This window comes from Octopus bimaculoides, chromosome 3 (assembly GCF_046866305.1).
Source record: "Octopus bimaculoides isolate indiv1 chromosome 3, ASM4686630v1, whole genome shotgun sequence".
Lineage (NCBI taxonomy): Eukaryota > Metazoa > Mollusca > Cephalopoda > Octopoda > Octopodidae > Octopus > Octopus bimaculoides.
Genome location: NC_142930.1, coordinates 58918234 through 58933767, shown reverse-complemented (window position 1 = coordinate 58933767; position 15534 = coordinate 58918234). Strand labels below are relative to the sequence as shown.

General features: G+C 28.8%; 1 protein-coding gene across 1 annotated transcript in view; it reads left to right on the top strand.

Annotated features, from left to right (window-relative positions):
* LOC106875217 (uncharacterized) overlaps window positions 1-14477 on the top strand; it is a 242286-nt gene extending 227809 nt beyond the window's left edge. The window contains exons 20-26 of the mRNA XM_089348365.1: window positions 180-394; window positions 785-1138; window positions 2368-2471; window positions 8139-8273; window positions 9446-9753; window positions 11872-12033; window positions 12205-14477. Of these exons, the coding sequence (XP_089204491.1) occupies window positions 180-394; window positions 785-1138; window positions 2368-2471; window positions 8139-8273; window positions 9446-9753; window positions 11872-12033; window positions 12205-12271 (1345 nt within the window). The 3' untranslated portion in view covers window positions 12272-14477. The remainder of the gene's footprint in view (window positions 1-179; window positions 395-784; window positions 1139-2367; window positions 2472-8138; window positions 8274-9445; window positions 9754-11871; window positions 12034-12204) is intronic.
* Window positions 14478-15534: the final 1057 nt, after the last annotated feature.

Here is a 15534-nt window from a genome sequence, read left to right as displayed (position 1 = left end):
TCTTGAAAGTAAGCCAAATTGTTTTACGTAATTTTGACAGAAAGAAAGCAGTCTCTTAAAAGTAAATAATTTTAATAAAACTTATAAAGAATATTAATAATCATTTACATTAATGAATAAATGTTAATGTTTTTTAAAACACTTTTAATTTTGTCTATTTTGTGTATGCATGTAAATAGAGATCGTCTCAAGAACTATGTCCGGATAATACAAAAACGTTTACAATTTGATGTTAAACAAACTTACCATAGTGTTATGGAAAACCGATGGTTAACGGGGGCTAAGTATTTACATTCTTCCATTCAACAAATAAGAGAAAATTCGCACGATCTTGCAACGCGTTCTTATACAGAGTGGATGCAGATTGAACCTAATATTTCTAATCTTGCTCTCTGTAAGTACACTCTTTAACTTGATTTCACCTACAAATTTGTGTTTGGCTTATTAATATTTTTTTTAATCAAATCAATCATTCATATTATGTTTTATGTTTCTAATTGTTTTCAAACTTTAGATATGCTTAATAATAACATATTTCACTATAGTGCCATTATTATTTGTATTCGATAATGTTATTTATCTTTCATAGTTTACATTATCTCTTAAATATAGAAATGTATCCTTCATAGTTGTTCGAAAATTTGAAGAATTCCATAACCACCACACTTTATGTGTTTAACTTTATAACACACTGTACAGCTGGATACTGAAACATTGTTCATAATTTTCATGTTGTTCTTCGTTATTTACAGGTAAACACATTAACATTTATTTTATTTTTCAGCTTTATCATTATCTGTTCCCAAATTGCCACGGTTTGAAGAAGTCTTTAGGGAAAAAGTTTCGCCTACTAATACTTACACAGAACCACCTCAAAATAAATCAGGGCAAACAAATTATACTCGAAACTTATGGTTTTATACAGAACATAAACATTCAATGGGTCACCGAAATATGACTGACTATTCCCACAAATCTTCAAAAAAAGGAGACAACAACCAACTTTTCTATACTTTTGTTGGCATTATGGTCATTATTGATGCGATGTGGTTTTTACACCGAATGGTAAATATAATGAGAACAACCCGGCTCTTACTTTATGGTTATCCAGTCTATGTTGATTGCAGAGAAGGGAAAGGTATGTGAAATTTGATTCTCTGCTATTTCTTAAATATTTCTATTTTTATTGTTTATTTATGTTCATAAAATACAGTGTTTCAAGATAATTGAATGAAAATTAGTTACTGTTTAAACAATACTTTTAATATTTTCAGAATGTTTATGAATTTAACGAAAATTTCTGTTATATGTTGTTGAAATTTCTGTTATATTTTCCTGAAGTTATCGAGAAGTAGAAACATAACAACTTTTACTAGAAAACAAAAATGACGTAACAGTCCAGTAAAATATATGTATGTAATTCCATTTAATTAAAAAAATTTTTAATACTTATGGTTTTTATAGATTCAAAACTGAAATTAGCTTTGAATCCTTTCAACTGATGTCCTTTACATCAGCCTCTGACAAATGAATTTTGTTGAGTAAAGACATCTTCCTTAATTAGTAACATGTTAGTTCACATTCAAGAAAAATATATACTTCTGACAAGCAAGCTGTCACAATTGTGTAGGTAAACTTAATAATTAAAACACTAACAACTAAGTATATTCAGATATACAGAAAGAGAAAAGTAATAGTTGATGACATCACTTTCGTAAAAGCAGGTGCATTTTCTCTTTTTTGAGGCTCATTCTAAAAGTGTATTCTTTCTGTAACTTTTCTCTGTATCATATAATACTCTAAACCTAAATTTTCTTCTTTAATCCATCTTGAAAAATTAATCCTTTTTTTTTTTTTTCATTTCTTTCTCATGGTTTCCTGCAAAATAACTGCTTAATTTAATTTGTTTTTATTCAAGTAGAAAATCCATTTAACAAATATGAAATTAAAAATTTTTTCATGTATTTATTTTATTGAAGCTAAAATTCTTTCTCAAAATGTTGATAACATCCATGGGATTTACATTATTATTTACAATGGAAGTTGTATTATTATTATTAAGGCGGCGAGCTGGCAGAATTGTTAGCATGACAGGTAAAATGCTTAGTGTCGGTTCATCTGTCATCACGTTCTGAGATCAAATTACACCAAGGTTGACTTTGCCTCATCCTTTTGGGGTTAATAAAATAAGTACCAGTTGACCACTGGGTTTGATGTAATCAACTCACCTCCTCCCAAAAATACTGGCTTTGTGCCCAAATTTGAAACCATTATTATTATTATTATTTTGTTGTATATTTCAAATATTTGAAACCAGTTTTTCTGAGTCATTGTTGAAGTTAAAAAAATATTACTCTTTCAAAATAGATCGGGGATTACCATCTCTGGATAATGCTCATAGAAAACCCAGTTCATGCTGTAAATCTGCAAAGAAAAGATGTTGTCATTCTGTAAGCAAATTCTTCTCAAAGGTAAAGCACATGTCACACAGTTGAGTTGGTGCAAGATTTCACACTGAACACCAGTTTTTTTGTCTGCATGTTCTTTTCCAATATCTAATGATATGGAAACGATAATTGAAAAAGTAATATATGGAATTCACCAGCTAATTGAATTTATATTTAATTATCATTAGTCTAGCGTCCATTTTGAAGTTCTCTCATAGGTCAGATGGAATTTTGTTGAGGGTATTTTCTACAGCCAGATACCCTTCCTGTTGCCAACTCTCACCTTTTTTCCAGGAAAAATATTTCCCCATGACCAGACATGGAAGAATGGAAACGACAGACACTGCTTGCATGATGGTGACACTCGTTTACAACCATCAGGCAATGTCAAGGTGAAGAGACATTAACACACATACATACCTATGAAGGCTTCTTTCATTTTCCATCTGCCAAATCTATTCACAAAGCTTTGGTTGGCCTGGGACTGTAGTTGAAGACATTTACCCAACATATCAGGTGGTGGGAACCAAAACCATGTGGTTGGGAAGCAAGTTTTTTACCATGTAGCCATGCCTGTGCCTATGTGTGTGTGTTATCGATTATATATATATAAATTAACTTACATCAGTGCTGTTGTTATAGCGGATGTTTATAAATACATTTAATTGGAAGCCTACTCAAGGAATTTCAGATGCTTATAGTTAGGAAATGTTAAAATTAATTTATTTTAAATGATTTACAAAATTTTTTTGTAAATCGTCATCATTACTCGTATTGTTTACTCATTTAATACTAAGAACACTTTTTTTTTTAGAAAATATATGCTAATTTCTAATTGAATACTTTCTTTAGAATTGTACTTACTTAGGAAGTCTACTTTTCCGAATTTCATTTGCTGGATTTCAGTTAGTTTAGTTTACATAGAATACAATACAATTTATTTTTATACTGGAGTAACAAATATAATAGGTTTCCTTCTAATAATTATAATATTTAATAGTTATGTTACCTTCTCTCAAAAGCAAATTTTTGTTGATGATGATAATAACCTCAGTATATACTGTCACTGTTTTCAATCATTGTCATAACTTTACTAGCTGATATTGTCAAATTGATCTACAGGATAGCAGATATTAATTTTGAAACTCAATGCGTTGATAATTAACCTGGCACTTATTGCTATGTTATCTTTAGTCTACCTTTTAAATAAATCTCTTCCACTGTCACTCACTCTTTTGCATCAAATTTCACAGTACTCAGTCCGGTTTTGGACATCATGTATATGTTGCTGGAAAATCAATTTATGTGCAAATGACAATTTTCTGGGACCTGTCACAGTTAACATGTTAATGCTAATAATGATTTCTCACATTGTTGTGTAGCCATAAGCTGTTTATTTTTAGTTAAGTATAGTTGTTTAGATTGAGTGTAAAGAACCTTAGTGTGGTAATTAGGATATTAAACTCATGATCTTAAAGTTGGAGGTTCAATTCTTGGGCTGGGCTCGGTATTGTAATATTTCAAAGCATTTCATGATGTTCCAGGCCATTCAGTTCAGCTGAAAATGAATACCAGAGGCATAAACTAGTATCTGGTCCAAGAGAGGGGTTTTAACATTCTTTTTAATGATTGCTTCTTTAGTTGTAATATTGTACACAAAGTAGAGAATGAAACAAAGGAATAATATAAGGTGAAAGAAATAAGTAAAGCTGAGTTGAGTAGCGTAGAAGGGAACTGTGAAAGAGGGAGCAATAGCAGAGGGTTGAAAAGTTTTGTAACAATATCAAGTAAATTAGGATTGAAGTTATGTTTGAGCGAAGTAAGGCAGGAAGTTAGTATTATGGACAATAGGAAAATGAGGAAGGATGCAAAAGAGTTGATATCAGTACAAAGTGGTCAGACAATGTATGCTAATATGTGACAGTAAGGAATGGCCAAATATTGTAATGTGCATCTAGTGTGTAGAGTGGGATTCACTCAGAATAGATAGAATTTTATAGTAGTCTGTGAGAGGTGATGGGAAGCAGAGTGAAGGGTTTGTATAAACAACAATATACAAGCACAATCCAACTATATGCACTGCAAATAGTGTATACAATCATGTGTATGCACACTGCATGTGTAATCACATGCATTATATACAACAGAATGCAAACGATCATCAATTTAAATCTTATTACTATAGATGTTGATCTTCTCAATGCTAGTCTGCTTCATTGATTAAGAAGGTCTCTTCATGTTTGCAAAATAAATACTTTTAAAACAAGAAAATATTCACATATAATTTTTACTGAGAGAGCTAATAATCTAATTCAAATGATTTAACCACTGTAAATTTGTTAACTGCAATTTTAAACATGTGGAAGTAAGAGGTGAACTGAAATAGAAATAAAAATGATATAGCACAAAAATTACCTTAAAACTCGAGTATCATAATATTTCTGGTGAATTACCTACAAAAAGTAAATTAGGCAGGTGTTCCTTTTTGTTGCTCTTTTAATTTATTTTGCCTGTTTTATTTTTCAATGTTTTTGCATTTGCATGCAGCTATATGTATCAAGGAATGCATGCACAATTGAATTTGTATGATTCAGTAATACTTAATATAAAAATAAAATGTTATTTTCTTTTTCAAATAATAATGATTATATTGTGTTGGACATGGCTATTTATTGAGAGTTGGTAAAGTTTGATTGTCTTAACAGTCACAGGTTTAAACTGTGATACCCAATAACAATTGAGGATTTTGTTGAGAAGGATGTACCAGTAATTTGGAAGAAGTAAATTTACAGACATAGTCTACAGTAATGGAAAAGTGCCAATGCACCAGCAAGGCCACAGCTAACTGGCTGAAACTAGTAAAAGAATGAAATAGTGCTAATTCTATATTATAAAATTCACTACAATAATCAATTATGTATAAATATTAGTTGATTTAAAAAAGGTGCACAACTATAATTTATAATTAGCTTCTTCTCAGGATCAACCTACAATTTTATCCTTATGATGTAATTGATTTCTGATTAATGTAATGCTCCAATCTATAGTTTGATTATTGTTAGCGTAGTGTTTGCTTCATCATCATTATTTTTCCATACTGTAAATCATGTCTTGATACATTAACAAGCTATCATGTCAATATATAAACAGTAGTAACTAAATGTGTTATTCATTGATTAAAGATATTTTCTGATATATAAACAGCATTTTAGCTATTTAATCTGTACATAGTTAAATATAACTTAGGTAATTAAATGTGAATATTATTGAATCATTATCCTAAAACATCTAAAACATTTTGTCTACATTCTTTTGTTGGCTGACTGAAAATAGTATGGTTGAGATATTGAATTACCTGCTTATAGTTTACGAGTTCAAATTTATTGGAGCATTTCATTGGTTTTCCTTAAAGACTTGTATACATAACTCACGAGCTTTGGGCAGGAAGTTCAATACCTAAACAATCTGCACATATATATGTATCTGCATGTACTTGTATATAGAATTTCTTTTATGTCTTGTGAATAATATAGAATGCTGCATTTGTTTTAGTGGGTTATTAGTATGACAAAAATTAGTACTTGAATATTTAAATATGTTTTTGCAATACTTTGGTGTGGTTTAGTCAGCACTTTTTTTTTACTATGGAAAAGAACATTGATGCTGCATAAATTATTTGTAAACTGAAATATAACCGCACCATATAATAACTAAATCTTTGTAATCTGTTAATGTGAACATATATTAAATAAAATTTATAACTCTTTATGAGAAGTGGAAGCCAGCTCTTGTTCTTCTGTAGAAGACTTAATCCACCATCTGACTTAGTATCATCTACCATTGGCTAATTTAATAAATTCTTGTATGTTTCTAGCATTTGAACCAAGTCTCTAGATTGAGTCTAGATTTCTCCCATCTTCCTTCCACTCCTTCTTGAAAAGCCAAGAAAACTATGCATACTGTTCTTTCTACTCTGAACAAATCTGTAAGAAAATCAGTTAAGGAAATAGGAGTAGATATATCTATCTTTTCCAAAGATATACACATAACATGTAAAAGGATCTACCTACAAAAGTGAATTAAACTTGGCCTCAGACTTAGCTTGTAGAGGTGGGAGAGTATTTTATGTAGAATTATTATTCCTTAGTTGTTGTTTAACGTTGGTTAAGAACCTAATTTACTCTATTAGTTGAAATTTCGAAGGTTATTTTCAGTTTGTATTTATATAAGAGTATTAAACAATGAGATTATCTCTTTTCTTTTATTTTACATAAAATATTTAAATTTCAATAGTAGGTCTGTGACAGTGCTATAAAGCTAGAAATAAAATAAAGGTGTGAAATTTTGTACTCTGTTTTGACAGGAAATTGAATGTTTCATTGTTTATCATTAAGATAACCTTTGATAAAATGTTTGAAGCCAATGAATATTATCCAGAAATATAGTAATGTGTTTATTTTAATCTTCATTGTTGCTTGTTATCTGGAGATCTATGGACATGCCATGTTATGTGATAAAACAAGAAACAGTGCAATATTTCAAGACCTAAATAGTTGCTTTATTTGAAAGGTTACTGGTCATGATACCAGATAATTTGTGTTACTAGATTATTATTGGAAGTAGAATCATTGGCCAAGAAGTAAAATGTTCCATAAAATTAAGAAGTGTGGATATTTTCAGTTTATCTAGGTTAATTAGAAATTCTCTGTTATACATAGAAAATAATCGATTAAAAACCCAAAGATCTGATAAATAAGAATAACAACATATTTCAAAGGACATTAAAAGAAACATAAACACTTCAAATAAGTGATAACCTGATCAGTCATAATGGTATTCTTGATTATATTCTTCTCTCCAATATTACTGATAAAATTAATATCTCTAATAAGATTTTAAGAGTGTAATTAAACATGTCTATTAAGTTAAAATATATATATTTTAAATCTTGGATACGTCCTTGTTTTTAGTATACTTGCCTCTTTCTATTTCTTTTTAGGAGTTGATCACATAACCATTCTTTAACTCTTGAATTTTCTTTTTTGCTTAATGTATTTATGGGTTTATTTATAATACTGTTGCACAGCATTTCATCTCATTAAAATTTAGTATTAACAATTTGAATATAAGTTATCTTTCATGCAATTGTATATCTAATTTAGATAGAGACTGTTATCTATTTCTATGATCAAAATATATGTTTGATCTTCAGTTTACATATTGTTGTTTATTTCGTGAATAGTATGGGCTATCTTTAAAATAGCTTATTTTGCTGATGGTGTTTTAATTGAATGATATTGATATTGAACTGTTATTGTTCCTTACTTTATGTTATTACCCATTTTAAAATCATTTAAATTTATTTCAGTTTGTAAACTTAAGTAATTAAAATATGATGTATGTGATTTTTAATTAGTAATTTTATTAGCATTAACTTTATTTTTAGGGTTCAATTTGTTTATCATTGTTACATTTTATTTATTGTTTTTTATTATTTCTTGCTATAATCAGGGTGTGTGTAATTTTTGTTGTTATATGAATAAAAAATATATAATAATTTTTATAGTTAAAACGAAACATCAGATCACATACCATAAAAGTAATTGTGAATCTGAAATTATAATCGAAGACTATAATAACATTTTCTATAAGTACAGATTTTAATTGTATTTTTTGTTTTCCTTTTCACAGATTCTTAAGACAATGTTTGTACCAAAAATGATAATTAGCTTATTAATGGTACTTTTTATATACCTGACATCTGCATTTAGTGAGAAACTCTTTCGCAGAGAGTCCTTTCAAGCACTTGGATACTACACAGATATTGTGAGTTTTTTTGCGTTATTTTTATAAACGTTTTTTTTTACATTGATAACACAAGTTGATACTGTCTTTTCTTCTGAATTTATTTCAATTATAATTTGTTTTTATTCTATTTATAGATAGCATTACTTTTATCATTAGCAGTGTTTGTTTCCGCAAGCTTAATCTTCGATTTTGTCTATTTTGCATCTAAATTTATTGCCTTATAATGATATCAAACTTTAAATTTATATTTGGCAATTTTATATTGATATGATTGATAAAAGGATCGATTTAAAAGTGAGAAAATGTTTAAGAATATGAGTTCAATAAAATTTTACTCTTTTGATGGCGTTTTTATTCTTGACATTTACTGAAGACATTTTAGTTAAGTTATCAGTTGTTGAGAGCATGTTTTTCTGTTTCATAGATGAATGATTTAACTACTGGTACACTGACACAAAATTCATGTGTTTGAATTCCAACCACCACTGTTATGCCATTAGGCAAACTGCAGTATTGAGTACAGGTTCTCTTTTCTAAATTATATACAACACCATGACTGTATATGCAACATAAGAAAAATATTTTTGCTGTGAGACCATTTTTGTGGAAATATCAGATTATTTGCTTACCTATTTCTTCAGTGCTAGTTTTTAGTCCAGATGTGAAATTTACTAAATTTAGTGAAGGAGGAATGCATTATAATAGATTACTAAAGCAAAACTAGTTATGTCTTAAGCACAACGTTCAGATGCCTGTAATGGAAGCTAAGGTGTAAGGTTGCTATAAATCCAATATTCTAAATGTTTTTCTAGCTTGCTTTCTTAGTATCCATTGGAAGTTAGATTTCTTTTTATTAATTTTATATTATTTGAAAATTTCAATTTTTATCTATCTGTGTTTCTGTCCATAGGTCTGTATACACACAAATATATATATATATATATTTCCTTATGATGAGAGACTCTAACAAATTGATCATATTTATTTTTGTTCATCAAAAATATATTCTATATACTCTGGTATTTTTTAAATTTTTAAAAGAATTTTCAATAATTGGTGTTCTATCTCTATACTTTAAAAACACAATAATTACTACTCATTTTTAATTATGGTTACAGTTCAGTGACTGAAACAAAAAAAGAAACAAAGAATATTTAATTTTAACTACTGCTTTTCTATTGACTTTTTAGACTAGTCTTTTGGAGCTGAGTCGAGCTGACATCAACAGCCGTATCCGTATGCATGCAACTCAAATCAACGCCATGGAATATCCAATGTTAGAAGCCTGGATGAATTCTTACTTAAAGAGACATCTTTATTTGCATGATGTGTATCAGAATTCTGTTCGAAAACTCTCCAAGACACATAGCATTACTTATTGTGAATACTTACAGAGGTATTTACCTGATGCCAAGTGTACTGTTAGAGATTTATCAGATTTCAAAGTTGAAGTGAAAGGGTGTAAGTTTCCACCTATTGAACCAAAAACATACCAGAAGTAAGCTCTTTATTTTTCAGAAACCATTTATAAAATGTCCATGATAATGAGTATTTTTACCTTTTTTTTTTTTTTTTTTTTTTTTTTTTAATTGGCATGATTTTCATGGTTCTAGTTTATGCAGTTTCTTTATATCATTTTATTAATTCATTAATTTTACTTCAACTATTTCTTTCAAGAATTTACTTTAGTCATTTATTTTCTGTTGAAATTTATTAATATACCTTAAATCCTTGTAGTGTTTTATATAAATCTTTCATTTCTCTTAAAAATGAGAGATTTTGATGAAATGTTAATACAGTGAAAAAAATCACAAAAGCATAGCTATTGTATGGATTTGAATCAAATTTAGTGATAGGATGTAATGATTGTTGATATGCATTGTGAATGTGGTTGTTAGTTATTGTTGGTTTTTACCTGTTGTCATATCACTTTCACTTGTTCAAGTAGGTTGAATATAGGTAAGTTGACTTTCCATGTTTTCACATACATATGCAAAGATATCGATCCCTGGGCATCCATTTCCTGTCTCAGCTGAATTTGTACTCTGGCAATTTTTGTAATTTGGAAGCTGCACTACAACCATTTGTAAAAGGCATTCTGTCATATACCTTTATCTCCTCCATTCAAAGATTTATACAGCAGTATGCAAAGACCTTTCATTTAAAATATATCAGTAATTTTTTCTTCTAATCTTTGCCATTCATTAACAAAAGCATTGATCTAATGATCAATATGCAATCACTCCATTCTTTCTCAGAATCAATAAATCAATATCAATTCCACACAGGCGTCCACAGATGACAATGAAATATCATGTTGATTACTATCTCTAAGTTTAACCTCTGTTTCTTTATTTAAGTCATTAACAAATAAAATTGATAAATTCTTACTCAATTGAAATGTTATCTACCTAGATGTTCAAACACTAAAAAATGAGAAAGAAAAAAAAACAGAAGTTTTTTGACAGGAAGTTCTTTATTAATTGAAGCTACGTGTTTCTCACACAGAAGAATGTTTAGTTTCTGTTTTTCAGTCTCAAGCATTAACATTTGAATTGTCATTGCATGCAGTTCTGTACTCATCAGCAGTAGCAGTTACTTGTAATACAAGATTTCAAGTTTAGTATCTTAGATGTCAAAGTAAAATGCTCTATAACCAATACATTTTTCTCCAGTCTTTTTTAATTGAGCCCACCAGGTTACAATTTATCTATTAAACATTTCAGAGAAATCCAAATTTCATTCTAGACTGAAGTTTCCACTCAGCCTAGACTGAGTGACTACTGTACACAGAGATGTGGGTTGTGGTACAGATTTGGTCTCTATTGTGCACAGAGTAGAACATTTATGTATCCAATTTGTTAAGTGATGTATCTTAGTGATATATCAGTCTAAGGTGGAGGCGAAATGGCCCAGCAGTTACGGCAGCGGACTCGCGGTCATAGGATCGCGGTTTCGATTCCCAGACTGGGCATTGTGAGTGTTTATTGAGCGAAAACACCTAAAAAGCTCCACGAGGCTCCGGCAGGGGTTGGTGGCGAACACTGCTGTACTCTTTCACCACAACTTTCTCTCACTCTTCCTTCCTGTTTCTGTTGTGCCTGTAATTCAAAGGGTCAGCCTTGTGACACTGTGTCATGCTGAATATCCCCGAGAACTACATTAAGGGTACACGTGTCTGTGGAGTGCTTAGCCACTTGCACGTTAATTTCACGAGTAGGCTGTTCTGTTGATCGGATCAGCTGGAACCCTCGACATCGTAAGCGACGGTGTGCCAACAATCAGTCTAAGGCATCACCTCTATGTAAAATGACATCATTGATATCTCTTTTGTTTCCAATGAACTTACGAATTGCTTTATAATTTTGATGGAAATAATGAATTCCTTCCATTTCATATTAATAATGGAATAAAGATTTATTTTTTTTAAGAGGGTTTCTTACATAATAATGTATTCATTGAAACTCTATTGCCTATTGTAAAATATGAAACATTCTATCACAGGTAACTCTGTCATACACCTCAATAATCTTAGTGTTTTTTGCTATGCAATTAATATATTATGCATTATAACACATTTTACATTATTTACTGATACATTTGCCTTTTATTATAGAGTTGATGATCAGCATTCTCGAGTTGCTGCTCGACAGATGGATAGTTTTCTGTATGCTGTTAGAAAGATGATATCTGACAGTTGCTTCATTGTTCTTCTTTATATGTCATTTATCATTCTTTGGGATCTAACTAGCACTGTGATTTGGCTCTATGTGAAAAGGTAACTTGAATAATTTTCCTAATTCCTTTGTTATAACTACCTATTTTTATTTGTAAAAAATTACAATTTGATTTGTCCTTAATGAAAAATTCTATTGATATTTTTATAGTTTTCTTTTTATTCATAAAATTAGATTAAATTCTACTTCTCTTTTTGCTTTGCTGTTATCAGGGCAGGATGGATCAGATTGAGAGTTATATGTGAAACAGATGAAAGACCAATGGTACGAGACAAATGAAGTAGAAAAACTGAAGACAATTCTAATGTTAGTAGTCTGCGTAATATTTCAAGAAATTATGGACTTTCATGTGATGAACTTTGCAGAAAAAGTGACCTCTTAACCTAAAACCAGTTTGTCATTTAAAAAGCTGGCAGATAAAATTCAACAGGAAACATTTAAAAAAAAAAATTGAATTATTTCGTTTTACACAACCTCTTTACTGCCATCTTAAATTAAAGGCCTTTGAAACTTTTGGGCTAAAACTTCTTAAAAAGAAGGAATAAAAACAAGAAACAAAATCTGGAAACCATGGAAATGCTCGAAAAGTAACATCCACAAGTTATTTTGTAAAACTTGATATCTGTAAACAATGATGCTGTTCTCTAAAAAAATGTTGAGCAAATATACTGAAGTTGAATGAAATTAATGATTAAGAAATGACATTATGTATGATATTCAAATTATACTGATTTTTGTTGAAGTTTATATTTACTTTATAACAACCACTGAAAATATGTTTACGAGCATGGGATTTTACATTTCTACATAAATATATGTATGTGTGTGTGTATGTGAGTTTGTATACATGCATAAGATTTTGATATATATACACACAAATATCACTGGAAAATTAAGCTTGAATATATGATGTAAAAATGCCAACTTACCATGTATCATGCATATGAATTTATTTGTTAAATTTGTAAGATAAATGATTAAAAAGGTGAGCGTAAACAACGAATGAAATTAAACTTTTAAACAGATAAATACAAATATTGATAATTGCTCATAAAGATTTATCAAGGCAGAAATTGTGATTGTATACAAGATTTAAGCATCATTATTCCAAATGATTAATAAATATGTCTACTGCGATGAGAATAGATATTTTGGTTTATTAAAGTAAATTTATTTACAAAAGTGTTCAGTATCATTTGAACATTAGGGAAGTGTGTTGGCATAAGCGATAGAAAATTGGACTAGTTACTTTATGATACTATTTCAGTGCTCACTCTTCCTATTTCTAATCCTGCCAGGTTTGAAATTTTCCTATTATACCTCTATAGTCAATAAAATAACTAGTGTTCATATGTAAATCACTTTGCTCCACAAAAATGTAATTTGGCCATGAAAAAACCTTTTGAAATTAATTAGGTGAAAATAATGTAAATTCAAATCTCAAAGTTATTGGAAGAAAGCTTTTGAAAATTATATATCACTGAAAATTTACATGCATACATAACATTAAATACATACAAATTATTCTACATATGTAGTAAATTCACTTTTTTTTTAGTATTTTAATGTAATATGATAAATTTTCTAAACATAATAAAATATCTATGATTGTTATTTTCATATTTTTCAGCCTATAGATTAGATAACTCTTTATAAATTTTACATGCTCATCCTGAACAGTGGATGACATTAGATAAGAATTCCTCTTAACACCCTAGGTTAGTAAATGTAAAGATATCTGCAGGCACAGGAAATTTAACAGATACTCCTGAAAAGATTATCATTGGTAGTTTATGTGGTAAAATCTCACCTTTATGAAAATCAAATATTCTTTCTTTTTAGTCTTCATCACATTGTTTCAAGTGTCACTAAACTCTTGGTTAAATTTCTTTGAAATAAGTTAGCAGTATACTTTGATATGAAACTTGTCAGAATACTTTTTTTTTTTCACTTATAAGACTGCTGTTTCCCACTATTATAACTTACCTTAAGATACTTCATTATACATATGTTACCATTAGAAATGTGAGATAATTAACACTATTTGCAGTCTTAATTTATTTATCAATTATTAATTAAGCAATTAAAGAAATTATTCATTTCCCCAATACTCAAATATGTAAAATTGAGTATATGGAATTCATAATAAAGACCAATAGAATCCAATAATCTGTTGATTAATCACATTACTGTTGTTAATTTCTCATTGCCTTTCTTTTTAAAAAGATTCAATATAGTTTTAATCAGTTTTTACTTATAACTTCTTTATTTTATATACATATATAAATGTTTTCTATGAAAAGCAATGTGATAGTTTTAGCAATAAAATTTCATTTTAAATTGTGGAATTCAAATGCAAAGAAAACTCGTCTGCAGGTTCAAATTAATTTACCTACTACTTTTCACTTTCAGTATAACACAGTTGTTATACTGTAAGAAATATATGTTGACTCATCATTTCATTTATATATATATGTGATGAAAACCATGAAACAGCCGTATAATTTATAGTTATAAGTTTTTAGACCAAAGGTTGTGGTTTGAATCTGTGAGGTGATTCTGTGCTTTGAAACTTATTTATTTTATAACAAATTTAGATAGTTTCAGTTGAGATTAGTATATTTGTTACAACACACACATACACACGTGCATATAGTGTCTACGGATGTAGCCTTTTCATATAAGGGAATTCTTCAAAAATGATTTAAACATAAGTTTAATAATATACCTCAGTCATGATATAGCTTAAAGATGTTTATCTCTTCCTCACACATACAAAATGTATAAATATTCTATTATTCTTTAATTAATTTTTATTTTGATGTTTAATAGAATTTTTTACTACAGTTTTTATAGACCAAATAATAGTGTCATTTGAAAATATGTTTTATTTTTAGTGTTTTACTTTCCTAATTGAACACTGTTTCATAAGCTCTCATTTGCGCATATATTGCTGAACTGTCACTTGATAGTTAAATGTTTAGAACATTCCTTTTTTCTTTTTATTTTAATCAATACTTTCACACAATAAGCATTTAATCAAACATTATTTGTAACTATCGTTATTGTCTGTTTCTATTTGTAAGTGATGGCTGCTGAAACATTATTTGACTGAAAGAGTTGTTAATTCATAATGTTAGAGTAATCAGGACCATCTATATATATATATATATATATATATATATATATATATATATATATATATATATATGTATATGTATGTATGTATGTGTGTATATATGTATATATATTTATGTATGTATATGTATATATATGTATGTATGTATATGTATATATATGTATATATATATATATATATATATATATGTATGTGTGTATATATGTATATATATTTATGTATGTATATGTATATGTATATATATATATATATATATATGTGTATAAATATATATATATACACACACACACACATGCATACAGAATATTTGAAAGATCATGCATATAATTTGTATGTGTGTGAAGCTGAGTAATGAAAGACTGAATCATTAAAAGTTTGCAATGAAATATGAGCTCTACTCAAT